The 27,913-nt window shown below is 44.2% G+C and overlaps 1 protein-coding gene across 3 annotated transcripts in view; it reads right to left on the reverse strand.

The window, feature by feature from the left end:
- Positions 1–27,913, reverse strand: part of NPRL3 (NPR3 like, GATOR1 complex subunit) — a 116,689-nt gene that overhangs the window by 17,805 nt on the left and 70,971 nt on the right. For all 3 annotated transcript variants that reach the window (XM_065411686.1, XM_065411685.1, XM_065411687.1), the window contains 2 exons: positions 11,966–12,155; positions 9,089–9,281 (listed from right to left, as the gene is read on the reverse strand). In XM_065411686.1, the coding sequence (XP_065267758.1) occupies positions 9,089–9,281; positions 11,966–12,155 (383 nt within the window). The remainder of the gene's footprint in view (positions 1–9,088; positions 9,282–11,965; positions 12,156–27,913) is intronic.

Consider the following 27,913-nt stretch of genomic DNA (forward strand, 5'->3'; position numbering starts at 1 on the left):
CCTTTCTCTTTTGGTCCGAGGCTTAAACAACTTGCAAATCTTGCACCTTTCACTGATATGGGTTTCTCCCAAGCAGCGCAAACAGTCCGTGTGCGGGTCACTTCTTGGCATAGAACGCCTGCAAGAGCCGCACGACTTAAACCCCGGGGCACGCGGCATGCCCTGGCCTGGGCTCACTGACTAACTAAACTGCTAACGAACTACAGCTAACACTGAACGAACGAACAGTTCTGGGGACAAACTACAGCAAAGTTGGAGCAGAGCAGTTCCGACGCACCTTCACTGGCGGCAAGAAGGAACTGAGGGTGGGGGGAGTGCGCAGATCCCCTTATACAACGCCAGGCAGGCACCACTCCAGGGGTTGCGGGGGGCGCTCCCCCCTACGGGTACTACTAGGGGAAAAACTTCCGGCACCAGTGCACGTGGCGAGCATGCACACCTATTGTGGAATACACATGAGCAATCACTCGACGAAGAAGTAAGTCCCTTCTTGCAGCTACTCGAACAGTCCTAAAGATGCGAGTGTCATGCACCTTTCCTGGCCATCCCACATTGATGTGGGTGAAATGTCCCTTGTGATCCACCAGTGCTTGCAGCACCATTGAGAAGTACCCCTTGCGGTTTATGTACTGGTTGGCAAGGTGGTCCGGTGCCAAGATAGGGATATGCGTTCCGTCTATCACCCCACCACAGTTAGGGAATCCCACTGCAGCAAAGCCATCCACTATGACCTGCACATTTCCCAGAGTCACTACCCTTGATAGCAGAAGGTTAGTGACTGCATTGGCTACTTGGATCATAGCAGCCCTCACAGTAGATTTGCCCACTCCAAATTGATTCCCGACTGACCGGTAGCAGTCAGGTGCTGCAAGCTTCCACAGGGCTCTCGCTTCTCAACTGTCAGGGCAGCTCTCATCTTGGTATTCCTGCACTTCAGGGTGGGGAAAAGCAACTCACAAAGTTTCAGGAGAGTGGCTTTACGCATGTGAAAGTTTCGCAGCCACTGGGAATCATCCCATACCTGCAACACTATGCGGTCCCACCAGCCTGTGCTTGTTTGCCGGGCCCAGAATCGGCGTTCCACTGTACCAACCTGCCCCACTGCCGCCATGATGTCCCAACTGCCACAGCCCGTGCTTTCAGGAACGTCTGTGTCCATGTCCTCCTCACAATCGTCCTCGTGCTGGCGTCTCCTAGCCAGGTTTTGCACATACTGCAGTATAACGTGCAAGGTGTTTACAATGCTCACAACAGCAGCGGTGAGCTGAGCGGGCTCCATGCTTGCCTTGCTATGGCGTCTGCACAGGTAACCCAGGAAAAAAGGTGCGAAATGATTGTCTGCCGTTGCTTTCACGGAGGAAGGGAGGGAGGGAGGGGAGATTGACGATATGTACCCAAAACCACCTGCAACAATGTTTTTGCCCCATCAGGCATTGGGAGCTTAACCCAGAATTCCAATGGGCAGCGGAGACTGCGGGAACTGTGGGATAGCTACCCACAGTGCACTGCTCCGTGAGTCAATGCTAGCCACGGTATTGAGGACGCACTCCGCCGACTTAATGCGCTTAGTGTGGACATACACAATTGACTTCTATAAAATCGACCTAATTTCATAGTGTAGACATACCCTATAAGTACTTACTCAGCAAGAAGATTTCTGAAACTAGAGGACTCTATTCTAGCCAAAAAAAGGCAGAACAAGATCCAATGGCTGGAAGCTGAAGCTACACAAATTCAAACTGGATATAAGGTGTGAATTTTTAGCAATGAAGGTAACTAGCCATTGGAACAAATTACCAAAGGATGTGATGGATTCTCCATCACTTCATATCTTTTGGAAAGAGTCTTGATTTAAAAAACATCCTCTAGCTCAACAGTAAATTCTGGGCTTCATGTAGGAATCACTGGTTGAAATTCTGGCTTGTTACGTAAGAAGTCAGACCAGATTATGATAATGGTCCTTCCTGGCTTAAATTCTGAGAAAGGTACTGATATCACTGTTCTACAGCCAAAATGCTTCTGAAATAAATGTAGTCAAACTTTACTAATTCTGGGTCACTGAGAACGAAAATGATGCTTAAAATTGTTGATTGGCTCTAGTTTTCAAGATATGCTATTGGGTCAGTATATACGACCCTTGACTTGGGAATGGCGGAGGATAAGTGAGTTATAAAGGGAAGGGATCTCAATTTAAACCAGAAATGACTAAAATACATCTTTGACTGGATCTATGAATAAATCTATGACTGGGTTTGGACAGTACTTGCTTTTTTTTAGGCAAAACAATGAATGATGCAATCTGAAGCTGGTATTGCGTCATACATTATATGAATTGCATCATGTTATTCCTATAAGTCATGGATGATGCAATCATAACGAAGCTTACATCACTCTGCTGAACAAATTGCCCTATATCAGCTCTAGAAATCATACAGTGTCGTGCTCTCTTATTTGTCAGTGTTTGATTTTGCAAAGGGACACATTTCTGTTTAGCCAAAGTGAGCAGAGATGCCTCGTACTTGTGTGAACAGTGCAGATAACTTCTGCTATGTTTGTGGTGAAGTGACTTTTGCATCACAAAAGCGCAGTATAACCACTATGGTTAAGAAAGCCTATCACCTTTATTTTGGCTGCAAAATTGGAGATCAGGACAAGAGGTGGGCCCCACACATATGCTGCAACACTTGTGCAACAAATCTTCGCCAGTGGTTGAACAGGAAAAGGAAATCTATGCCTTTTGCAGTGCCAATGATTTGGAGAGAGCCAACAGACCATACCAGCAATTGTTACTTCTGCATGGTGCCTCCAGTTGGGAAAGGTGTGTCAAAGAAGAAAAAGTGGACTGTGCATTATCCAAACATTCCATCAGCTATACGCCCAGTACCCCACGGAGAAGGACTGCCGGTTCCTGATGCACCAGAATCATTCTCACTTGAGTCAGACGAGGAAGAGGATGAAACTTCTGGTCCTGAACCATCAATGTCACAGGACCCACATTTTCTCCCATCCTCCTCCTCTGAACCACACCTCATAACACAAGGTGAACTGAATGACCTTGTCAGGGATTTGGAACTACCCAAGAGTAAGGCAGAGCTGTTGGGCTCCAGACTACAGCAGTGGAATCTCCTGGCAGGTGATGTTAGGGTTTCCATGTTCCGTGACCGTCAAAAGGATCTTGTCCCATTCTTCTTCATGGAAGGTGATCTTGTAGCCTGCAACAACATCGATGGTGTGATAGCAGCCCTCAACATCGTTCACGATCCAGATGAGTGGAGACTGTTCATTGATTCATCGAAGACGAGTCTTAAAGCTGTTTTACTGCATAATGGCAATGTTTTGCCATCAATTCCAGTTGGTCATGCAGTCCATATGAAGGAAACCTATGACAACATGAAACAACTTTTGAGGTGCATAAACTGTGACCAACATCAGTGGCAGCTTTGTGGCGATTTGAAGGTTGTTGCTCTCTTGCTTGCTCTGCAGACTGGATACACAAAGTACTGCTGTTTTCTCTGCGAATGGGATAGTCGTGCAAGAGATTCCCACTACATCAAGAAAGATTGGCCACTCCGACAGTCATTGGAGCCTGGGAGGAAAAGTATTCAGCATCCACCACTTGTTGAATCAAGGAAGATTTTGTTACCACCCTTACACATCAAGCTGGGTCTGATGAAGAACTTTGCCAAGGCCATTGACAAAACACAAGCAGCTTTCAAGTACCTCCGCGGAAAATTTCCAAGGTTAAGTGAAGCTAAGATAAAGGAAGGTGTCTTTGTTGGTCCTCAGGTTCGTGAACTTCTTCGAGATGATGCATTTGACCATGCACTGCGTGGCAAGGAAAAGATGGCATGGAAAGCCTTCCAGTTAGTGGCAATAAATTTTCTCGGAAACAACAAGGCAGACAACTACAGGTTGTTGGTGGAAAACCTCCTCAAGGCATACAAAAGCCTTGGTTGCAACATGTCACTAAAGATACATTTTTTTGCACTCTCATCTAGATTTTTTTCCACCGAACTGCGGAGCAGTGAGCAACGAGCACGGCGAGCGATTTCACCAGGACATTGCAACAATGGAGAAATGCTATCAGGGCAAATGGAGCCCATCAATGCTTGCAGACTATTGCTGGACAGTGACAAGAGATGCTCCATTTAATGAATACAAGAGACAAGCCAAGAAGCGCCGAGTAGACACTGAATAGGACTAAACTATGTACATAATAGCTTTTTGCCTTTTGTTTCATAATAAATTTTATTTATATAACCCTTTTGCTGATTTTTAAAGTGTTACATAAACAGGACAGGTGAAATATTATCATGTAAAGCAACCATAAACACATGAAAAGACCTAGGTTTACAATTTATGATTCAAACTCTACTATCTACACAATATACATAGACATAAAATGTAAAAACTTAAATATCTTAGAAACAGTAGCCAATCAGTTGTTTTAATTGTCATATTTGAATTCAGCACATCAAAATACATAATAAATAGCACATTTTATCTCTGAAGCAGACGACTTCTCAAAAATTGTAGATCAGTGTATTTAGTCAGCCGTTCTCCTTTTTTGCTGCCCTCATCTACCCTGCAAAGCTCAGCTGATTGTAGATTCTATTTTAAATTTCCTCACTGTTCTTTATTTCCATATTTAGTACGTAGCACTCCTAGCGTTATCCACACACATTCAGAGCCTAAAACTCTCAGATTCCTATACATGTGCCTGCCGACAGCTCACACCTGCTAAAGCATGTTGCAGCCTCTCCTGGAGAAGAGGAAAGTGATTAAACGGAGTATCTGAATGCCTTCTAGTAGTGCATTCAGCAACGTAGCTATACATCTGTCATGTTTGTTTTTTCACCCTCTCCCCAGGGGGAGAACAGTATGCAGTGGAGTGGCTTGTTTTGGTAAGGTAGCTATGTGTTTATATTACAGAAGGCAAGATCAAAGAAATGGAGCAGAACACGATGAGGTTTGTGATTATCCTTAGTTCCTGGGGGAGTTTATTCCACAGTCTCGGACCACCCCTGAAGAAGACTCTGTCTCCTGTACAGACAAGTTTCACTCTTACCATTGTGCCAGAGGAACTGAGTTGTTGACCGGGTCTTCATCCCAGAGCTTTAGATGGTGTTTTAGACACACTAGACCCAGGCCACAGAGAGCTTTGAAGATAAGGACCAAGACATTGAACTTGATAGAAATTCTATGGGAAGCAGTGCAGGGAATGGAGGACAGGTCTCCTATGTTCACGGTACCTTGTGTTGCTGAGGAGACGTGCTGCAGCATTCTAAACTAGAGTTTCTTAAGTGCTGAAGGCTTCGTGTACAGGTATACTGCATTGTTGTAATCCAGTAGAGAGGTGAAGACAACATGAATAACTGAGGCCAGGTCTTTGTTTGGCAGGGTGGGACAGAGTTGCTGGTCAAACGGAGATGGTAGAAAGCGTTGCTAGTGGATGCTGCCATGTGAGAGTTCAGCATTAGTGAGGAATCCAAGAGTACTCCTAGACTATGGACTGAATTGACCAATTGTGGGTGTGTATCTTCAACCAATGGAGACTGCACTATGGCTGCAAGCTCTTCAAAAGTACTTTCCTTTGCCCACCAGCATCAGCTCTGTCTTGCTCGGATGCAAACTCCTAGTGCAGTCAGTGCACCAGAGTAAACAGCAACTTGCACCAGTGCAGCATAATCCAGTTTGAAAGCAGGCAATGCTGCACCAGTCCACAGCACAGGTTCCATCAGTGCAGCTACATTCATGGCCTAAAACTCAATGCAGACAAGACCCTCCTGTCCTGGCTTTGTAAAGCACGGAGTACATTTATGGGGCCCATATAGAACCTAGGCTCGAAGTTCCTGGGGCAGCAATCTTGTCTTTTGTCTCTAAGCAGCTGTACATTGATGGTGGTGTATAAATAATAGAACAGGACTACAGCATAGCAAAAAGGCTTCCACCTCCTCTCCTCATCTCTCCATTCTAGGGAGCAAATTCTTGGAAATGACTCTGCTAAGTGGCTTGCTAGAGGCAGTGAACTGACAGTAAAGCATTAATCTGGCTTAGGGCTTGGCTACACTTGTGAGTTACAGCACAATAAATGAGCCCCGGATGCCCTAGCTCACTCCCCGTCCACACTGGCAAGACACGTAGAGCGCTCTGTCTCTGCAGCTACAGCGCTGCTGGTACTTCACCTCGGCGAGAGGAATAACGTTCGCTGCGCCTTGGCTACAACGCACGGGCGTCAGTGTGAACGAGGTGTTCACACTGTGAACGAGGTGCGCTCTGATCGGCCTCCGGAAACGTCCCATAATCCCCGTAAGTCAAGTGACCACTCTTGTCATTGTTTTGAACTCCTGTAGGAATGCGGAAATGCCCTTTCAAAGCTCCGTTTCTGACAGCCGGCATGCAAGCCATTAGTGTGGAATGCTGAGAGAGAGAGAGAGAGAGAGGGGCGGGGAGGAATGGGGGGGGTCTGCTGCTGTCTGAATTTACAAGATAGCATGCTGACATGCTCTCTCCCCCCACATACATACAACACACTCCCTGTCACACTCCACCTCCCCCCATTTGAAAAGCACGTTGCAGTCACTTGCATGCTGGGATAGCTGCCCATAATGCACCGCTCCCAATGCCGCTGCAAGTGCCGCAAATGTGGCCACGCCAGTGCGCAAGCAGCTGTCAGTGTGGACAAACTGCAGCACTTTCCCTACTGCGCTCTCTGAAGGTGTGTTTAACTCACAGCGCTCTACATCTGCAAGTGTAGCCATGCCCTTAGAAAGCACTACCTGATGTTCAAGGAAAGAATGTTTGTCCCTAATACATTACAGACCTAACTCAAAAAAAGCTCCTCTGTATCTGAACTTTACTCTTGGAATAACCTTCCATCTCTCACCCACTCAATACTTAGGAAAAGAATTTGGATCTTAATCCTCATCCAACGCCCATGTGGCTAACCTCTGTCAAGCTATGTTATTCCACATTCTGTTTAAGGTGTCTGCCTTCACTAGAGAAATCCAAGTACTGGCTGTGCATAGTAACAGACAGGCACAAGTTCTGTGATGTATTAAGCAGAGAGCAGCAAGTAGTTCAGAGACAATTGTCATAGGAAAATTTATCAGGACCACAATTTATTGCTCTTCTAAAAATAGGCACTCTCTTTGTATGCACACTGAACTATTCTCAGGAGGGCAGTTACAGTACATTTAGTATGCTACTAACTACAGTACATTTGGTATGCAACTAACTATGCAGTTACAGTAGGAGCTCATGCTGAGATACTGACAAATACAGCAGAGTTCTATTTCCCACAGCATGAGATTCATCTTCATGCACCACCCACAGTTAAAAGTTAAGTGAAAAGCAGAGCTGATCCAAGACCCCTGAAAGAGGAAGCATGTGTGGAGTAAACGGAAGTATCGCTTTGCTCACTGCCTCAGCTTCTCTCTGATGTCCTATATTTATGCACTCAGTGGTGGGTACAGAATTGTGTACAGGGAATCACATAACGATTATTTTGGTCTCCTGATTTGCAATTGGAAGAGGGGAATTGAACAACAAAGAACTCTGAGTGATGTCATTTACAGACTCACTGACGGTGTGTAATCAGTAAATCACATGACAGTTGTGATCATTCTGCAAGACAAGTCATATTTTAACACTTCAGCATCCAGACAGTCAAGAAAGTATGTCTCTGTTGTACCTTCTCATCTCCTCAGCAATGATTTAGGAGTGGTTATTCTGGGATATAAAATTGTGCGTTTCTGCCCATATTGATAATGGAAGGAAAAATGGAAACTCCATTTACTGCAATCGATTGCTTTGCTAGGGAATCTGATGTACAAGCAAACTGAAATATAACCAAACTCTCCTCCTCATCAAACATCTGCGTGACCTGTTAGTCATACCCTCTGACTTCCTGAAGAAACCAAAATTGCTTTTGGCATCTGCAAATCATGAGCTATCAAAGAGCTGTCCCCCCACAAGACCAGTTCAGCAGGCCAAAAGGGTTCTAGATGGACAACCAGAAAGATAAGGGGTTTCATTATAAGAATGATGATAGGTTAAGGAGCTTTATTTAATCAGAGCAGAACAATAATAGTCCAGACCCAATTTCACAGAATTTTCAAAAAAGTACTCTATCAGAAGACACTAGATTTTTCTTTTTGCGTAGGTTTTGCAGACACCTAGCCACGGATGGGGACAGAGAGTTCTCAAATGGCCACGATATTTCCATCTGAGTGGACATCTCAGAGAATCCACATCCTCTGAATCAGTGGGATGCTGCCATCTCCCAGTTACACAAAAGGAGCAGCAGAGGCATACTTTAGTGCAGGGCAGTAAATACATCTGCAGGATTCAGGAATTCCCTACAAAACATCCATGATCTCCACTGGTCCAGTTGCAGAGAACTCTGCAGCATAGAAAGCAACTATTTTATTCCCACAGTGGTCTCTTTGGGATACTTGAGTACTACTCTCCTAGCTAGACATGCCAGGGGAGATCTAGTTGGGGGGTGACTGGGTGATCTAGAATGTATAAGAGGAGCTGTAACACTTCCCCTGGGCCATTCTTTTCTCCACAAGTATGAAACCCAGTGAACGCTAAATTCCTGTGATGCCACTGTATTTTCAAATGCTTTTAAAAACCATTACTTACAGATCTCTGGACATGCTAACAGGCCTGTAACTACAGCATGTGCATGCACACACCAGGGCCTCTGCTTTGAGGCTCTCTTTAGCTTGTTTTCAGGCTATGCAAATTCTATTTTGTGTTCTCAAGAGTGAGACACTCTCAGAACCACACAACAAGACACAACTGGTGGGCAGTCAGACCTGAGACTGCACTGCCCATCAGAGGGCCTCAGAGCCTTTACATACATCCAGAGCTTATTAACAAAATATTCTTGGGGAACTAATTAAAAACCCGGCCAGTAGCTAGTGTCAGACACCAACAAGCACTGGTGAAGAGGTCACCGTGGGAATAAGAGCCAGAAATTTAATCTTCCAAGATGCACCCTGACCCCGCCCTCCCTAAAGTGCTAATGCAGAGATGAATTGCAAAGGGGGAATGAGAAAGGAGGTTACATTCTCCCTACCTTGCAAACATGCGTAGATCCTCTGGATTCTGTGCAGCAGGGACATTGAGGATAGCTTCCCGCTCGTGTTCAGACAAGCTCGCTAGCAGGTTCTCAGTCATCCGTTTATTCAATGGAGAGTCACCACCAGGTATCAGCTCAGCACTGGAATTATCCATACTAGGGCTTGTGAGAGTCATATCATCACTACTGGCTGTAAATTCGGAAATAATATGATGCTGTGAAGAGTGCAAACTAGCAGGCTCTTTCTGCCCCTCCATCCAAGCAAACTAATCAGCTTAGTATAGCAAAGAAAGGGGGCTTGGAAACATGACATGGGAACTGCCTGCAAACAATTAGACGAGGACAGGAAATCTGGTTCTCTTGGCCAATTTGTTGAGTTTGCAGACAAGTGATGGGTAATCTGGGGCAACATACAAAATATTATTGGGACATCAGGATTTTCTTGAAAATGGGGACTGCACAGCTATCTGCACATTTCCTGGCCAGATGGTGGACTCCTTGCAAATGCATCCAAGGCATGCTGTCTAGGAGGTAAGTTTCAGTTTCTGGGAATAACAGTATGATCTAAAGGGGGATATGAGAGAAGTCTACAAACTCATGAATGGTGCAGAGAAAGTGAATAGCGAAGTGTTATTTACTCCTTCACACAACACAAGAACCAAGGGTCACCCGATAAAATTAACAGGAAGCACATTTAAAACAAACATAAGGAAATACTTCACACAACATACAGTCAATCTATGGAACTTGTTGCCTGGGGGATGTTGTGAAGACCAAAAGTGTAACTAGGTTTAAAAAAAGGAGATAAGTTCATGGAGGAATAGCTATTAGCCAAGAGGGTCAGGGACGCAACCTCAAGCTGTGGGTATCCCTACACCTCTGACTGACAAAAGCTGGGACCAGATGACAGCGGATGGATCAATCTATAATTGCCCTGTTCTGTTCATTCCTCTGAAGCACCTGGCACACCCCACTGTCATCTAGGCTAGATGGACCATTGGTCTGACCCAGTAGAGCCATTCTTATGATCTGATAGGACTATGAGCGTGATTAAATACAGAGGCAGAAACAACATATCTAATGAGCTTTATAAACTGGTGATGTATAGCAAACAAGATGAAACAGCAACATGTGGAGGAGTGGGAAATAAATACACGAGACTACAAATAATAAACAGTGCTGGCACTGGCATTGGGAAGTTACGAATGGGAACTGCTGGGACAGGGTTTGCATTCCTTCTTTACCATTGGGAAAACCCCAGAGCTAGTGCCTCATGCCCCCATTTTCCCCTATGGGCCAGGCTTCCAAGCCCCAGACTAAGCCTCCCATGATCATGATGCAGAGAGACCAGTCCATAAGGAGATTTGGGGACATGAGGTATGTGAACTACTCTCATGGGGCACTGTGATGGCTTAGGCAGACACAGAGATTAACGTTAAACAGAGCGGAAACATTTTGTTTTGATTTTCCCTGGTGGAAAATAGAAACATTTCAACAAAATCAACATTTCTCCTGTGGAAAATTTCAATTCTGGAGAAACCACACTTTCCCTGAAAAACTTGGCCAGAAAACTCCCAGACAGCTCTAGTTTAAACAACATGAAGCGACAATGAGAAAAAGTAGAGCAGTTGGGAGGGTAGGTACGGGCAAAAGAGAAGGCCAAGGAAGCTATGCTGTAATCACAGAACTACCTGCTGGGAGGAGTTATAAATACAACAATTATATATGACTGTCAAAGATGCCTAGCAAACAAAAAAGAAAAATTGTGAGTTTATCCATCATTATAAAGGGGGAAAAAGGGGCAAAGAAGGCCTCAAAACTTCCTCCTACTCCCACACTAAAAATTCACTTGTCGCCTTTTGTTTTTCCCAGATGACTATTGACAACTGGAGAACCAGGATTATGGCATTAAACAAGCCATGCAAGTGAAACCTAAGAAACTATATTTATTCAGACTGTTTAAATCTCTGCTTTGGGTTAAGTTTAATACCTATTTAACTCCAAACACTTCAGGGAAGTCCTTTTTGATAAGATCCATTATCCCAACCCAGAGAAAGCTATAACACAGAGAAATAATGTCCTGCAGAATGCCCCATAATTAACAACCATGCTTCTGGGAATACCGCAGGACACAGGCAGCTGAAGACACACACTTCAGTTTCCTTGACAAGGTTTTTGAGCAATTTGGGACTTCAGCACAACATTTTGGCTTTGGTTAGAATACTTTCCCAGAGCTGACCTCAAACCATGGCAATGGGAGGAGCTGGGGGAGTCAAGTGAGAAGAGAGGGAGTTGGCAATTGTAAACATTTGTCAGCCACAGTATCCGTGTGTGTTTCCTTAAAGACAATCGCCTATAACCCAACGATTCCACTGCTGTTTGGAACATGTTTTCTCGCAAGCATTTTGTTTAAAACTCCCCCTATTCTGTTTCCGATTATGGACGTCCATGGAGATACCAGCTGTCTATCTGGAAGAACACCTGGGTCACTTGCGAAGGATGCATAAAAGGACTTCTTGACAGAATGAATGGGAAGAGACAGTCAGCACTAAGCAGATAGGAAGAGGGTGATCAAGAACTGGGTGACTAGAATGGCCTGCAGGCATTTGATAAGAGAGCTTTAATGGCAGCCAAGATGTTCACCAATTCCTGGTTCTCCAGCCCAGGGCTGACCTTGATCAGCTAACACACTGTTAAATATGACTTGCCCTACCTAGACTTACTGCAAAGTCTGTTTAAAATCATGTTAGCTAAGGCACATTGACGATCACATTATATAACACTACCTATTCTCCTACTCTAGATATGGCCTATGTTAATCTCTAAAAGACAATACAGACTTGTTTACAGTAGAAAAAGAAAGTGTATTCATACTTGGGGAGCCGAAACTGAGAGCATTGGGAGTGCTTAGACTTCTGCTTCCAACTCTGGCAGTGAAGGGCATGTCTTCATCTTGAGCTCGGAAATCTTCCTCATTCGGGGGCACCATCAAACAGACATATGTGTGGAGCTGGATGAGAAGCCGATGCTGGAGCATCCATATCACCATCTGTATGAGCTGAGTCTGCAAAGAAAAAGCTAGCATTTCAGACAAGCACTCAGAGCACAGTACAGTTCAAAAGCAAGAGGGAGACAATGCACAAGGCACTCTAAGGCCCTGTGGGGATGCACACTAAAGAAATGTTCAAACATAGAAGCAGGTTCTCTCCTTAGCACTTGGTTGAGCACTTGAAAACATGCCCTGGGTTCTTGTAACCCTACTTCAATGCATTTTGTTGCACATCTCCAATAAAACAAGAGAGTCTACTAAGGCCACTAAGATAGTATGTTCATGGATATGTAAGGCATAAACTCTAAGCAGTGTTACTGAACTGTTGCTGACCCGGAGACTCTGACAGACTCAGACTTGTCTACCCATGTTTAGTTCACAGCAAACTGGGGTATGAGTCTGTGCTGCACTAGCCTCCAATGCAGTAAGGGCCTGACTACATGCTACGTTAGTTTGTATCAGAGGGGCGTAAATTCTAATGCACATGAGCATGTTGCGCACTAACTGGCCTATGTGGACCCTGCTAGTGTGCATTAATGTAGTCCCATTTCAAACAGTACTACATTAACATGCACTAAGGAAAGAGAGGTTATTTACTAGCACAATAATGAGTTCTTTGAGCGGTTTTGTTTTTATGGGTGCTCCACTGTATGATGTGCACATGCCTATGCACTCTTGATCAAAGATTTTAGTCAGCAGTGCCCACGGGTCTGTGCCTATGCACCATACATCCTTGTGCTCCAGTGTGAGGGTATACAGGGAGATGTAGACCTGCAGCCGCTCCAGTTCCTTCTCAACTATGTAGCCCAGAAGACTCTGCAGCAGAGTGGAAAGAAGGTGGGAGGTGAAGCACCCATAGGGACAATACATCTCAAAGTACTCAAGTTACTATACAGGTAAGTAACTTCTCCTTTTCAAGTTATTGTCCCTCAGGGTGCTCCACTCCCAAGCAGTAATGCAACAGAGGCAGGAGCTGAGGAGGCAGATCCAGCACAGTTCTGAGGACAGCATGACAAAAGGCCATATCTGGAAGCAACTAAGATATCACAGTGCCTGGCAAACGTGTGGTTGTAGGACCAGGTTGCTGCTGCAGATGTCCACAATGTGAGTATGAACTTAAGAAGGGCTAAAGAGGTGGAACAGGCCCTGGTGGAATGGGCAGTCATTCAAGGTGGGGGATGCACTCCAGCAGCTTTGCAACAAGCTAGAGTGTACCCAGAAACCGACTTCAGTAGTCTGAATGGAAACTGGCTGCTCCTTCATTCTCTTGGCAAAGGCGATAAAAAGCCTATTGGAAACCCTGAAAGGTCTTATTCTGTTGAGGTGGAAGGCAAGGGCCCTTCTCACATCCAGAGAATGGAGGACAACCTCCTCCCTCGAGGAATTAAGTGTGGGGGTAAAATATTGGTAGACTAATATACTGATTGATATGGAATTCTGAAGAGATCTGAGGCAGGAAACAAGGATGGGGGCATAAGGTCACCTTATCACAGTAAAAGGTAGTATAAAGAGGGTTTGCCATGAGCGCCCCTAGCTCTCCTACCTTTCTGGCTGAGGTTATGGCTAACTGGAATAAAGTCTTGAAGGCCAGGTGGAGAAGTAAACAGTACCCATGGGTTCAAACAGAGGGTTCTTTAAAACACTGAGAACCAGATGAAGATCCTAGGGTGGCATGGAGTCCTTGACATGAGGAAACAGATACAACAAACCCTTGAGGAACATGACTATGGTAGGGTAAGCAAAGCCCATAAATCCTTCCACTGGTGGAAGAAAGGCTGTAATTGCTGCCCAGTGAACCCTAACGGAGCTCAGTGACAACCTTGTGTTTTTAAATCTAACAGTTAATCAACAACATCCATGAGGAGAAATTCAGAGGCAGATACAGATCAATGAGTACACCAGATGTGGAAACACCTCCACTTCTGCAGTTTTCTCATGGCAGGTTTCCTGCTGTTCAAGAGTACAGACTGAACTTCAGGAGAACTGCCCAATTCTTTGTCCAGGAACCATCAAGGAGCCAGGCCTTGACATGCAGAGATGAAAGATTGGGATGGGTTATGCCCACAGTGTCAGGAGATCCACTGTGAGAGGAAGGCCTATAGCAGTTAGTAGGGAGAGGCGAAGCAGATCCAGGAACCACACCACTTGCCTCAGGCACAATGGCACTAGGAAAGCACTAGGAGAGCATCCCCTATGGAGTAGCAAGCATACCCCTTCCTCAAGGAGAGGTGTTGGCACTTTGCATCGGATGGTGTTGCAAAGAGATCCACTTGCAGAAGGCCCCAGGCCTGGTAAATATTCTGAAAAAGACTGAGTTGCTGAGTTCCCACTTATGGTCCTGGTGGAAGTGCCTGCTCAGGGAATCCGCTGCAGTGTTTTGCAGGCCTGGCAAGTAGACCGCAGAAATGTGTATGAGATGGGATATGTACCAGATCCACAGTTTTAGTGATTCTGTACATAAGGACTGAGATCTTGCTTCCCTTGACCATTTATCTAGTACATTACCGCTCTGTTGTCCAACATTACCTTGACTGAGAGGCCCATGATGTTGTGAAGGAAGTACTGGCATGTGAGGCAAACTGCCCTGAGTTCAAGAATGCTGATGTGGAGGGATGTTCCTGGGGTAGACCATTTGCCCTGGAGATTGGCCTCCCCCCTAGCCAGCAGGGATGCACCCACAGTGATCACCCTTGAAGGGGGCGGATGCAAAAACAGAACTTTCACACAGACCTTGAGAGGGTCCTTCCACCAACTGAGAGAGTCGAGAACTCTCGGAGGTATGCTTTAGATTGTGGGCTCTGCTGCAGTGTGGAGATGAGACTGTGGTGAACCTGTCCACAGGTAGGTCATTGTAGTGAATCTGTCTGCAAGTAGGTAGCCCTGACAGTTGAGGAGTCCAGAGTGACTCTGATAAAGTCTATGAGCTGTACCAGTGTTAGGGTAGGACATGTCCATGTTCAGAGGAAGGTCCAGGGAATGAAACAAGGCCTTGTTGGTTGCTGACTGGACCTTGAGGAAGGAGTGACCCTTAAGGAGCCGATCGTCCAGAGAGGGGGAAAACTTATTCTCTGTTGACATAAGTGAGCTGTGATGACAAAGAGGAGCTTTGTAAAGACTCTTGGGGCAGTTGAAAAACCAAAAGGGAAGAACATGGTATAAGTAATGGCTCTGTGCTGATGATAAACCATAGGCCTGGACCCGCAGGCACTGCTGACTATAATCTCTGACTGACAGCACAATGGTGTGGGCACATCCTGTGGTGGAGCACCCATAGAAACAGTAACTTGAAGAACTTTCAGTTAGCAACATGCTGGTGTGCATTAGAAATTTACACCCCCTTGGTGTGGACTAGGGCTCGTCTACATAGCGCACTAAGGGTCTAGCTGGACCCCGTTGCTATGCCCTAAAAGTTCCCTAGTACACTTTGATATACCCCTCTTTGAAACAGATGTATATCAAAGTGCACTAGGGAACTTCGAGTGTGTGGCAGCAGGGTCCACACACATGTTTAGTACATGGCAGGCTAGTGTGAGGTAGATTTACATCCCAGCTTGCAACAAACTAAGCTTTTGTGTAGACAAGCTGACCCTCTAAGATGAGCTTGTCCCTATTCCAAATGTGAGAGCAGGCAAAGAAATCCCACAGCTCCAAAATAGACTGAGGCATTCCAGCAAGGAAATCCCTGCCTTCCCCATGCTGCGGTCACAGCAACCCTAGCATCTACTGCAGTCCCGGTCCTTCCAGCAAAAAGGAGAAAATTATATACACATTTGAACAGAGAGCTAATAAAATCGGGTTGGATCACCCTTAACTCTGAGGGATAAAATAAACCTCAGACAAACATTAGTCTTGGAGGCCTCAGCATAATGCCACCAACCCTGAGATCAATTAAACAACTAACATTCTGTTTCCTGTGCAAATGCCAGCAAGAAAGAGTAACTATGGAAAAGAGATTAATTTGACCAAAGTAGTCAGATTTTGGCCCAGACTTTCTTGGAAAGCCACTGAGAAAGCTCGGTGACTCAGCACAACTGAGGCAGCCAAGAAGACAAACTCCCACAGGGAGCACTACCATTTGCAATCAGAAAGGATCTGACTCTGGTAGGTGCTAGAGGGGTGGGGCTAGAGGTCAGGGCTCAATAACCTTCTAGACCCAACAATGCAGATCTATTGCTAGAAGCAGGTGAATACTGAGCAGGAATAAGTAGGTGGCATTACCTCTATACATGGCATTGATGCAACCATTACTGGATACTGTGTCCAGTTCTGGTGTCCACACTGGAAAAAGGATGTTGAAAATATGGAGAGGGTTCAGAAAATGATTTGAGGTCTGGAAAACGTGCCTGGCAATGAGACTTAGGAATCTCAATCTATTTGGCATATCTAAGAGATAAATTTAAACGGTGAGGGTAATTAAGCTACCTAGAAACAATTTACCTTGAGAGATGGTGGGTTCTCCATCACTTTTGAAAACAAACATCCAGTCGATTTAAAGATACCAGAAGTTATGGGCCTGATGCAGAAATTTTCAGGTGAAAATGTATGGCCTGTGCTCACATGATCAGAAAGGTCTCTCCTGGCCTTAAAATCTATGGAAGAACTATTAAACTTTGACAGCGCTCTTCCTGGACTCAAGCTAAGAGCAATGACCAAAGATTTAAGAATCCAGCACAGCATGTATTTTGGAAAACATTTACTGGAACAGGTATAAGAATATGCCCTGGAGTTTAAACCTACAGAATCAGTGTACAGTTCTAGTAGGTCAACTTGATAGCAAAGTTCAAGGCACTTTAGATCGTCTACAGGACAGAATACTGGGTTTTTTTTTGTTTTTTTTTAAAAGTAATTCTGAAGGCAGGCTGAAGACTTTAATGTAATGCTTTGCATTACAATAAATTACAGTGCTTTATTGGAAATGGATCTATAGACATACACCCCATATTTAAATTAAAATTTCTCAACGGCAATGCATGTTTACTATGTAAGTGTTCTTCTAGTAGCAATTTGTTCCTTAACTGTAGGTGCCTGAGTTCACTGCACAGCTGTTATCATAGATCAATGGTCACAAAGAAGGCTCCCAGCACAGGAAGATAGCAGCTGAACCCAAGCTCTTCTAGGAAACATCCCAGCCCATCTGAACCCAGCCTACCCAAAGAGAAGGGGGAGGGTAGACCGCCCTGCCATTATCATGGTGTGAGTACATGTGGACATAGTAGAGGAAGATGGCCCAGTGGTTAGGACACTGCCTGGGACTATGGAGACCTGGCTGCAATTCTGGGCTCTGCCACAGACTTCATGTGTGACTTTGTGCAAGCCACTAATCTCTCTGTGCTTCAGTTCCTCATCTGTAACATGGGGACAATAGTATGGTCTAGCATCACAGGGGTGTTGTGAGGATAAATACATTAGATATTGTGAGGCGCTCAGATACTAGGGTATTGGGGGACAATACAAGAACCTAGACAGATGGATAGGGCATCTGTCATTAAGAGGCAATTGTACAGAATAGAGAACCAGATTTTTAAAGGTATTTAAGCATCATAAGATACAGAGTAGGCACATAGTGGGATTTTCAGAAATACCACGGTTCCTAACCCCCATTGAAATCAATGGGAGACAGGAACCTGGGAGTGTCTGAAAATCCCACTAGGACCTAAACAACTTTAAAAATCTGGCCATGAGGCTCTTGGGCTAGCTGCTTCTCAGGCAATGGGGGAGGGTTAGTCTGAGTCATCTCACACCTGGCAAGTTCCACTGGCTAGACAGTGAAGTCTGCTTTTCTAGTTCCTTGAATTACCTTGATTTTTTCAAGATCTTCTTTTGTCTTGAGCTATTTTAACCTTAATATAGCTTTAATTATTGAAATGTTCACTAGCATGTGGTTGTGCGCATAGGGCATTAGGTTGCCTCAATTCAGCCCCACCTTCCTAGTGCAAACACATTCTTTGTGTTACAGCATCCAAAAAACCAAGTACAGAACATCCCCCAACGGATGCCGAAAGCAGCAGACAGAGTGAGCAAGAGCTGTTTGTGGACTTGGGGGTGACCTGTTTCCAGAGGGTTTGGAGAATGCATCATCTTCCTGGCTGAATCTCACATGAACAGCCTTTTCATTTCACAAAATATTGCAGGCCCCCAAGTATTAACTTGTAGGTACTGAAAACATTGATTCACTGACAAAAGCTGCTCAAGGACTTCATAGCAACCAGCAGTGTTTTGGTGAGAAACACAGGCAGAATGAGCTCAGACCCTCTGAAGGAAACTAAATCTGCTGTATTAATCATTATGGTAAATGGGCCAAACCTCAGTAAAAGTCCCCAAATGAAACTTTTCGGCCCACACAATTCTCATTTTGCTAAAAGCTGAGCAAACTTCAGCCTGGCTCTACCCTCCCGGCCTTGTCTTCTACCAAGCCCCAAAGCACACGTGCCTTTTGCTGCCTGGCACACACCCAGTGTCTCTTCAGGAATTCCTGCCTCTTGGGGCTGCTGGACATATAATTTGGAGATCTCCCTCAAACACCTCTTTGTAAGAAAATCTGTTATTAATTTTAATTATACAATAATCTACTCAGAGAACAGAGAGTGAGACAACTCAAAGGTGTACAATAAACCAATACTGTAGGTATCATACATTATAGATCGACTTTGCCAACAACTGAAACAAACCTACAAGAAATTTCGCCTAACAATTATGTCAAGATGCTAGCGCTCCCTCCAGAGTCATTAACAGTTAACAGTCTCTCTCTCAAGCAATATGGATCAATATGTGCATTTCACACAAGTCTATTTTCTTTTGAAAACTTTTGCCAAAAAAGTAGTCAGCATATCTTATTTTGTTAATAAAGCGGTCACCCCAAAGTTTATTTTAGTTGCATGAAGTGTTATGCAGCCACATGATCTGTAGAGATGGACAGACCAACACACACTTCTTTTTACCAGATTCCATGCACCTAACACTTACATGTCTAGGCATTTGAGACATTCGTATAGGCAGGATCAATCTTTGCACAGACACATTAGCATACATTTCCAAACCATGAGCCAAATTCTGCACACATATCCACACACAACTCCCAGTCACATTAATGTTTAAATATCCAAAAGCAGAGTTTGGCTCATATTTACGATGTTCCAAACTAATGAAGTGAAAGTTATTTCCTCTTCCTTTTACTCCATCCAACCCATCTGAAACACTACTGCTAAAGTCATCTTCCTCCTGCCCCTTCTGTCACACTCTTATGGTGGGAATTATTAAGCTGTTGGGGGCACTTTCAGATGTCAGCAAGATTTATCAGATTTTTGGGCATGACACAGGCCAGTGCCTATACCTCCTCATCACAACAGTTTACCTGACTTTGGACAGAAAAAGCAGTCCCTTGTTTCAGATCTACTCGAAGCAGTCCCTTTGCATACGTCTATACTGCAATTAAAAACCTGTGGCTGGCCCGTTCCAGCTGACTTGGGCTCAGGCTAAGGGGCTGTTGAATTGCGGTGTACACATTCAGGATCAGGCTGGAGCCTGGGCTCTAGAACCCTGTGAGGTGGGAAGGTCCCCAAGCTCAGGCTGCAGCCTGAGCACAAACATCTACACCGCACTTAAACAACCCCTTAGCTCAAGCCCTGCAAGCCTGAGTCAGCTGGCACAGGCCAGTGTCTAATTGCAGTGTAGACATACCTTTTGTCTCTGGATGTGCAGTGTAGCTCCTTGTGCTCTGGGGAACAGAGTGGGTCCCTTATTTTAGAAGGGGAATATGAACCCTTTCCTGGCAGGTGTCACAAACCAGTTCCTCTCCTTGGCAGAGTGGAGAGAGGTTTTGTGCTGCCCCACTGGCAGACTATGCCTTCCCCTAGATCTTATTTCTATCCCTTCATGAATTCCCGATGCAGGACCAGGATTGACAGCTCAAGCAGTTTCATGGGGCAGGACCATTTCTCTCCATGCAGGCTTTTAATATCATTCTTGCCAGGCTGGCTGTGGGGAGGTATGTATACCCAAACACACACCCACCCTTGAAGTCTTTCACTCTCGTCTTGACCTTGGACGTGTTCAGAGGAATTCTGTTTAAAGGGAACAAAAACTCCAAACCTCAAATGCCATGTGTCACATCACAGCCACTGCACATGCCTTCTTTCTGCCTCATTTAGTAATGGGATACTAACCAATATTTTAAAAGAGCCAGCATTAAAGTACTACCTGAATGGAGCAACTGCTGTGGCAACTTTAATGAAATTTTAGCTTGGTTTTGCTTAACAGCAAATATCTCCTCTTTTTGTTGAAGGTGGATGATGTAGCTCACAGAAAGTTGCTGTATTTCAGAAAGCTAGCTGGGGCAGGAACCAGTGTTCTTATGTTTGGACATCACCCAGCACATTGTGAACATAACAATATAAATAAGCAGCTACTGGAGACAAGGAATCTAAACAAAATTCTGTAGTTAATGCCCTCCCCTCTTTGGTAACAGTTTGGTGGCACTACTGACTATAAAAGTAGCAGCTTCTTCAGGGGGATCTTAATAAAAAGTTAATAGATTTCTTCTTCTGAGATATTGGGCATATTTCAGTTCACTCGGTCACAAGGGATATCATTTGTCAATCACTAAACAGCTATAAGAAGTTGCATTTCAATGGGGAATACAGAAGCTACCATGAAATTTAACCACCTTTCAAGTCAGATCTGAATGAGACTTCAGCTTCCCTTTCAAGGCAGGAAGACAGGATTGTTGAACTGAGGATATTAATCAGTAATACAGACTAAGTAAAAACACAATCATTACAGTCACTTCTGATATGCACAATCTGCACAGCCCTGAAAAGTCATGCCATCCTTGCAGCCTTGTTACATTTCTCCTGTGTTATGCATCATACAGAGGGCTACTCTCAAGTTTACATCAATACTTACACAGCAGAGCAAATGTGGTGACCTGACTAGGCTATGCGAACTATGAGGAGAAGCAGAGGAAAACTAAGACAAAAAGGATAAATTTAAAATTTTTAGAATTTTCTAAGGGAAAACTCCAAAACTGTACCAGGAGCATAAATAATATAGACCATTACCAAAGACTTACTATGTATACTAATAAACTATAGGATACCAACTCATTAATCTTTGTGAGCTTTTACATGCTGTACAGTTAATACCAAATGCATTGTTATTATGAACAAAAGAGATTGCTCTACAATATACTGTGTCACTTCAGAGAAGAATCAAATTTTCTTCTCCTTGGATGTAAGTCCAGCTCCACTCTTGCTGTCCTGTTCTTTTCCTCTCTTCAGCCTGAAGTGCTCCTCAGATTCGATATTCCTGTGGCTGTACCTCTTTTCACCGTTTATCCACAAGTGGGGTTTCTTCACCTAGGGGGCCCTTGCTCGTCCATTAGGCACCTTTGAACTGTATTCCATCAACAGATGTTCCAACAGTCACTCTCTCTGTTCATGTACTTTAGGTCCTTCGTGGGTGTGCTTCTCTTTACTGCTTCCAGGATCTGTTTCCATCTAATACAGCTTTTTGATCAATTTCCTCTTTCACCAATTATATTTCCTTTCAATTTTTTCTCGAGACTCACTCTCTGGTAAATCTGTATATTTTTCCCCCCCTCTACTCTCCTTCTCCAACAGCACCTGGTCACATACCCGGGTCTATTTTTTCTGCTTGTCCTGACATGAAACCTTTCCTGTTTTCTTTTTCCTCCTCACTTCCCAGTCCCATACTTTTATTCTCCTGTTCTTTTATTTTATCACCTTACCTTCGACCCAGGCCCCAGTTTATCCTCTAGCTCAGCACCTCGTTTCTTCTCCGCCTCTAACAGCTTTTTCCAGCTGCCCCTTTGGGTGGATTCCAACCCCCCTCCCTTTTCCTCTCCTTGGCAGTCTGTCTCTCTCCCAGGACAGCATTCTGTGCTGCTGCATCACATCTGCAGCAGGTGCTAGTGCCAAGGTGAAGATTACTACACAAGCCGTTTCAGAAACGAGACCTGGCTGAGATTTTGGTACTAGGCTCTGCAGACAGTTCGTTTGAACATGGCCATTTTGAACTTCCTGGCCTCATCTCCATCAAGTGAGCATCTCTTTGCTTTGGAGAGGAAATGGACATTCCAGATAGAGCTGTCTCAGAGGTGCATTCCCTCCCTACCCCTTTTCCTGATCTAGATCTGAAACTCACTGGTTTCCTCTGAGCCATGGGAGTCTCTTCATCTTCACATCTGGTCTCAAAACCTTACCAATCAGATGGCCTCTTTCCTGATGCCAGAAAGAGCTTGGACAGCTGAGTAGGCAATGGCATGTTTAGCCATGGGGGACTGCTCATAAAGCTTAGTCATCAGCCGGTGCTGTAGGGAGTTATGTCCAGCCTTCTTTGGCTGAAATACTGGAGCCATGCAGCAAATACAAGGATGAAACATTTTGCTTTGTTTTAATCTATGATTAAGTCTAAATTTTAACCCCATTCTCATGGCTCCTTCACTCCACTCTCCTCCTCCCCACATCCCACTATCCCTGCCTTCACTCTGCCTCCTCATCCCCACCCCCGCCTCCTTCCAGTCTGTTATCTGGTCTGCAACAACATTTACATTGTTTCCACTAGTACATTTTAACACCCCTTTCCCCCCTCTCCATCCCTATGATGCCATTTCCCATCACTGCTGTAGGCCAAGCTCCAGCTGTGTAGCGTAGTGTACGGCTGTGTGACACACTGTATGCAAGAAGCTGGTAACAATACAGGGCATTGTATTTATTGACAAATAAGCACACAACAGACATTTTGGTTCTGAAAAACAAAGACTTTATGCATCACCCCATCTGGGGACACAATACAGAACACAGCCCACTGAACTCTGCAAGGGCAAGACTGAGCCCTTCAATATTCTTTGTCTTCCTGGAAACAGAGAGCATTTGTAAAATTCTTTATTTAACACATGGATTTTTAGAAACCTGTTTCCTGTGATCAGATCCCCAGAGCTGTTTTTTTCCATGAAAAAGGAAAATGTCAAGAAAACTGGGACTAGCTAGAGGCTGGGACAAAGTGGACAAGAAAGGTCCAATCCTGGTTTGGTCATATATATTTTCTGGTTTTAATAAAAAAATATAGCCAGTGGAGCAGTCTGGAACTAGTCTAATTTAACCTAACTGACACACACGCTCTTCAGGATTACATTTGAAAAAACAGAATAGCTACTGGGGAAGCTTTTGGTTCAAAAGTGAAGAAAAGATGATAGCATACAGTACACCCTCGCTATAATGCCCTTCATTATAATGAACATAGTACCTGTATCCCAACTACAGTACAGTACTGTAATGTTAAAAAAAAAAAAAAAAAAAAAGGAAGGTTGCACATGCATGCAGTTTTTATCCCACTCTGCCGCTCCATCACATGGGGCTGGCAGCTCCACCGCTCAGGGCTGCTGCTCCGCCGCCCATTCATTTTCATTGTCCTTTCACTATAATGAACTCCTGGCTATAACAAACAAAAGGCTTGGGTCCCAACAGGTTCATTATAGCGAGGGTGTACTGCATTTATATTGGCAAAAATAAACGGTTGTTAGTCCAATTAAATGAGCCTGCTCAAACATTCACCACACTATGGCAAAAAAACCAAAACCATCATTAAAACGTTTCCTTATTTTAGACCCACCAGATACTTCAGGTCTCTGCTATCACTGTAAATCAAATCAATGCATTACTCTAGAACTTATCAGCATTCCAATCATCAGGTGACAGGCTTAGCTTTGGACCTTTACTTCAGTTGACGGAACAGCACTCACCCAATATTTCTCTTTAAAGTCTTGCAAACACTATTTTTAAATCCAGCACACAGCAAACATGCATTTTATATTTACTATAACTGACTATCTGCATATAAATGCAACAGAGGGTCCTGTGGCACCTTTAAGACTAACAGAAGTATTGGGAGCATAAGCTTTCGTGGGTAAGAACCTCACTTCTTCAGACTTGCATCTGAAGAAGTGAGGTTCTTACCCACGAAAGCTTATGCTCCCAATACTTCTGTTAGTCTTAAAGGTGCCACAGGACCCTCTGTTGCTTTTTACAGATTCAGACTAACACGGCTACCCCTCTGATACTTGCATATAAATGGTACTTCCACACCCTCCACAACAAAAGCTGCCCTTGATTCGCCACATAATGGCTTCCAGATGCACTGTAGATCTTACTGAGTCCTATTTGTGCTATTCTCTCAAACGCATGCAGTCCCCTCCAATTCCTATTCCCTCACATGCCCATTTTCCACTGCACTATTGTACAATCCATAATTAATTCAGTTCATCTGCAAAATGGAGGCTTCACCTAGCAACCACTTTGTTAAAAAACAACAACAAAAAACAGAATAAAAAATTAAAAGCATCGTTTGTTCAGTGAGAAACAGCTAGCCACCCCCAGTTACACCCAGTGCCTTCTTCAGAGCCAAGCTGGTCCTATCCTGGAAGGATCAAATAACTAAGAGTAATGGAAATGTGAATTATTAAAAATACGTACTATAGTGGAGGAGGCCAGTGACAACATGTCTACGGGGGAGGTTTTTACCCAGTTGGTGAAAATACACTCATCTGCCTGGGAATGGGGAGAAATCTCTGTCAAGGACTTGTTATTCTAGGGTTGTCCATTTATGGGGGGTTTACACCTCCCTCTGACACAGCTGGTTCAGACACTTTGAAGTATGGGGGCCCCATATTCCTCTCCCCTCATTTTGGAAATAGCCAGATGTAGGAAGTTAAGGTATGGGACAGCAATAGCCTTCATTGGGAAGCACATTCGAGTATTCCAGCAAGAACCAGTTTTCATATGATTGGAATATGAGCCTTTGAAAATTCATACTGTGCGTGGATACATAGATGAGACAGTGGTGTAGGGAACAGGGATTTAGGTTTATTAGGAACTGGGGAACTTTTTGAGAAAGGAGGAGTCTATAGAGGAAGGATGGGCTCCAAAACCAAAACAGAACCAGACTGCTGGTATGTAAAATTAAAAAGGCTGTAGAGGAGTTGTTAAACTAAGGGCTGGGGATAGCCGACAGATGCAGAAGAGCACACAGTTCAGACAGAGAAATCCCTTAGGGGAGGATCTATCATAATGCCGCTACAGATATTCATGGTACACCCACACCTTGAATACTGCATGTAGTTCTGGTCACCACATCTCACATATACATATATACACATATATTAGAATTAGAAAAGGCAAAGAGGACAACGACAAAAAATGGTTAGTGAGATGAAACAGCTTCTACATTGGGAGAGATTAAAAAAACGGGGACTGCTCAATTCAGTTTAGGAAAGACAACTGGGGGGGGAATATGATAGAGGTCTATTAAATCATGACTGGTGTGGAGTAAGTGAATTGGGAAGTATTATTTACTCTTTCACGTAACAGAAGAATCAGTGGTCACCCACTGAAATAAATAGTCAACCGGTTTAAAACGAGCATAAGGATGTATTTCTTCACACAATGTACAGTCAACCTTAGAAACTTGTTGCCAGGGAATGTTGTGTAGGCCAAAAAGTATAACTGGGTACAAAAAACAATTAGATAAGTTGATAGAGGATAGGTCCATGAATGGTTACTAGCCAAGATGGTCAGGGATGCGCTGGATGTCCCTAGAGCTCTGACTCCCAGAAGCTGGGACTGGACAACAGGGGATGGATCACTCGATAATTTCCCTGTTCTGTTCATTCCCTTTGAAGCATGTGGCATTGGCCACTGTCAGAAGACAGGATACTGGACTAGACGGACCACTGGTCTGACCCAGTATGGCCATTCTTCTGTTCTTATGATAATTGATCAATCAAGAAACCAACTCATCGCATCAAGGAATACATGTCTTTATTTAAGCTAGAACTTCAAAACTGTAAACAAAGATTGCACAAGAGGACTGCTCGAGATATAACTAAACATCCTACGAACTTCTCCTTCGCCCTCTGGGCTTCCAGATGCTGAAAACCGAAGAACTGAAAAGGGAATGTAGAACGATGGGGTTTATGTTACAAGGCATTATATTATCTAATTAGAATTCTGTTATTTCATAAATGTAAATTGTTATCTATAAAATAATAAGAGAATAGCTAATATACAGTAGATAATAATAGTTCACAGTAGTTTATGATATAAGCCTTAGTAGAAACAACTAACTGATTTACTTGTGATTATTTCCCACTTAATTGATTTATACTTTACCCCAAACTGATTAGAGGCCAAATTATGTTTTATCTCAGATCGCCTCTGCCCCTCCTTATTGCTTTGATTCATGCCAGTGCTCCATTGGGCTCATTACAAGTATACCTTATTTGGGAAATCATTTGCAGTCAAAGATGGTTTCATTTTGCATATGCTCAATGGGCAGAGTTAAGGCTGACTATGCACATTTAGTTTGGAATTTTTTGATTTTTAAGAAGTTAATAAGAGAACGTTAAGGTTGTTTAGTTAACTTAATGTCTTTTTTATTGCTGTAAAATGGTACATAGCACAGATTTATAAATATAAGTTCCTAAAAACATATAATATGAGGCTTTTGCATATACAAACAAAAACAAGGAATCCCTACCAACTCATCACAGAGAATAAGAATAGTGTCTGGAGTTAAAGTAGCTAGGAAAAAATTACAAGGGCTACTAGTCCTCAATTTTCAGGACAAAACAGTCACCAAGTAGAATGAGGAAGAAACTTCATCAACGATATAAAATTTCACAGTTAGGTATAATTATGCCTCTCTCTCTCTGAAGTATCTAGTCTTAGGCCTGGTCTACACTTACCCCCCAAGTTGAAGTAAGGTACGCAAATTCAGCTACGTGAATAACGTAGCTGAATTCGACATACCTTACTTCGAATTTACCGCGGTCCACACGCGGCAGGCAGGCTCCCCCGTCGACTTCGCGGTACTCTTCTCGCCGAGCTGGAGTACCGCAGTCGACGGGGATCACTTCCTGGTTCGATTTATCGCGTCCACACCAGACGCGATAAATCGAACTCGGAACTTCGATCCGCAGCCGTCGAACTAACGGGTAAGTGTAGACTAGCCCTTAGTCACTATCCAAGACCAGGACTGACCAGGCCTGTTCTACTAAGATTACTCTTTACACACACAGTATATTTTTGTATTGGTGCACTTTGAGCCCTACCTCACTCAAATCACAATCAGAATAAGTTCTTCTCTTGCAATCTGACTGGCTACACTGCTGGATGTTACTTTTCTGTAAATATGGACAGTGGCCAATGCCAATGTCATGTATGCAGCAGAGGTCATGTCTACACCACCACTTATGTTGGCAAAATTTATATAATTTCACACGTAACAAAACCACACCCTTGAGCAACATAAGTTTCGCCGGCATAAGAGGTAGTGTGCATAGTGCTAGGTCGGTGGAAGAGTTTCTCTCGCCGACATAGCTACTGCAGCTCATTGGGGGGGGGATTTATTTATGTCAACGGGAGAGCTCTGTGCTGCTGTAAGGTCTCTAGTGTAGACAGTCACAAAAGTAGGGGGACGAGTGCAAATGCAAAAAGAACCCAATTAGAGAAGCTTTTGCCAAAGTTCAGTTTATAATAGCAAGAGAAAGTTACTCACCCTGCAGTAACTGAGGTTCTTCGAGATGTGTGTCCCTGTGGGCGCTCCACTCCAGGTGACGGTGCATCCCGACGCCCTTGATCGGAGATCTTCGGTAGCAGTGCCTGGTCGGGACGCACGCGCTCAGCTGCTGTCTCGCAGTCTCGTTAGAGTGGGCCTGAGCGCACGCGTCCCACGCCCCCCTCAGTTCCTTCTCTACCATG

This window comes from Emys orbicularis, chromosome 10, assembly GCF_028017835.1.
Source record: "Emys orbicularis isolate rEmyOrb1 chromosome 10, rEmyOrb1.hap1, whole genome shotgun sequence".
Classification (NCBI taxonomy): domain Eukaryota; kingdom Metazoa; phylum Chordata; order Testudines; family Emydidae; genus Emys; species Emys orbicularis.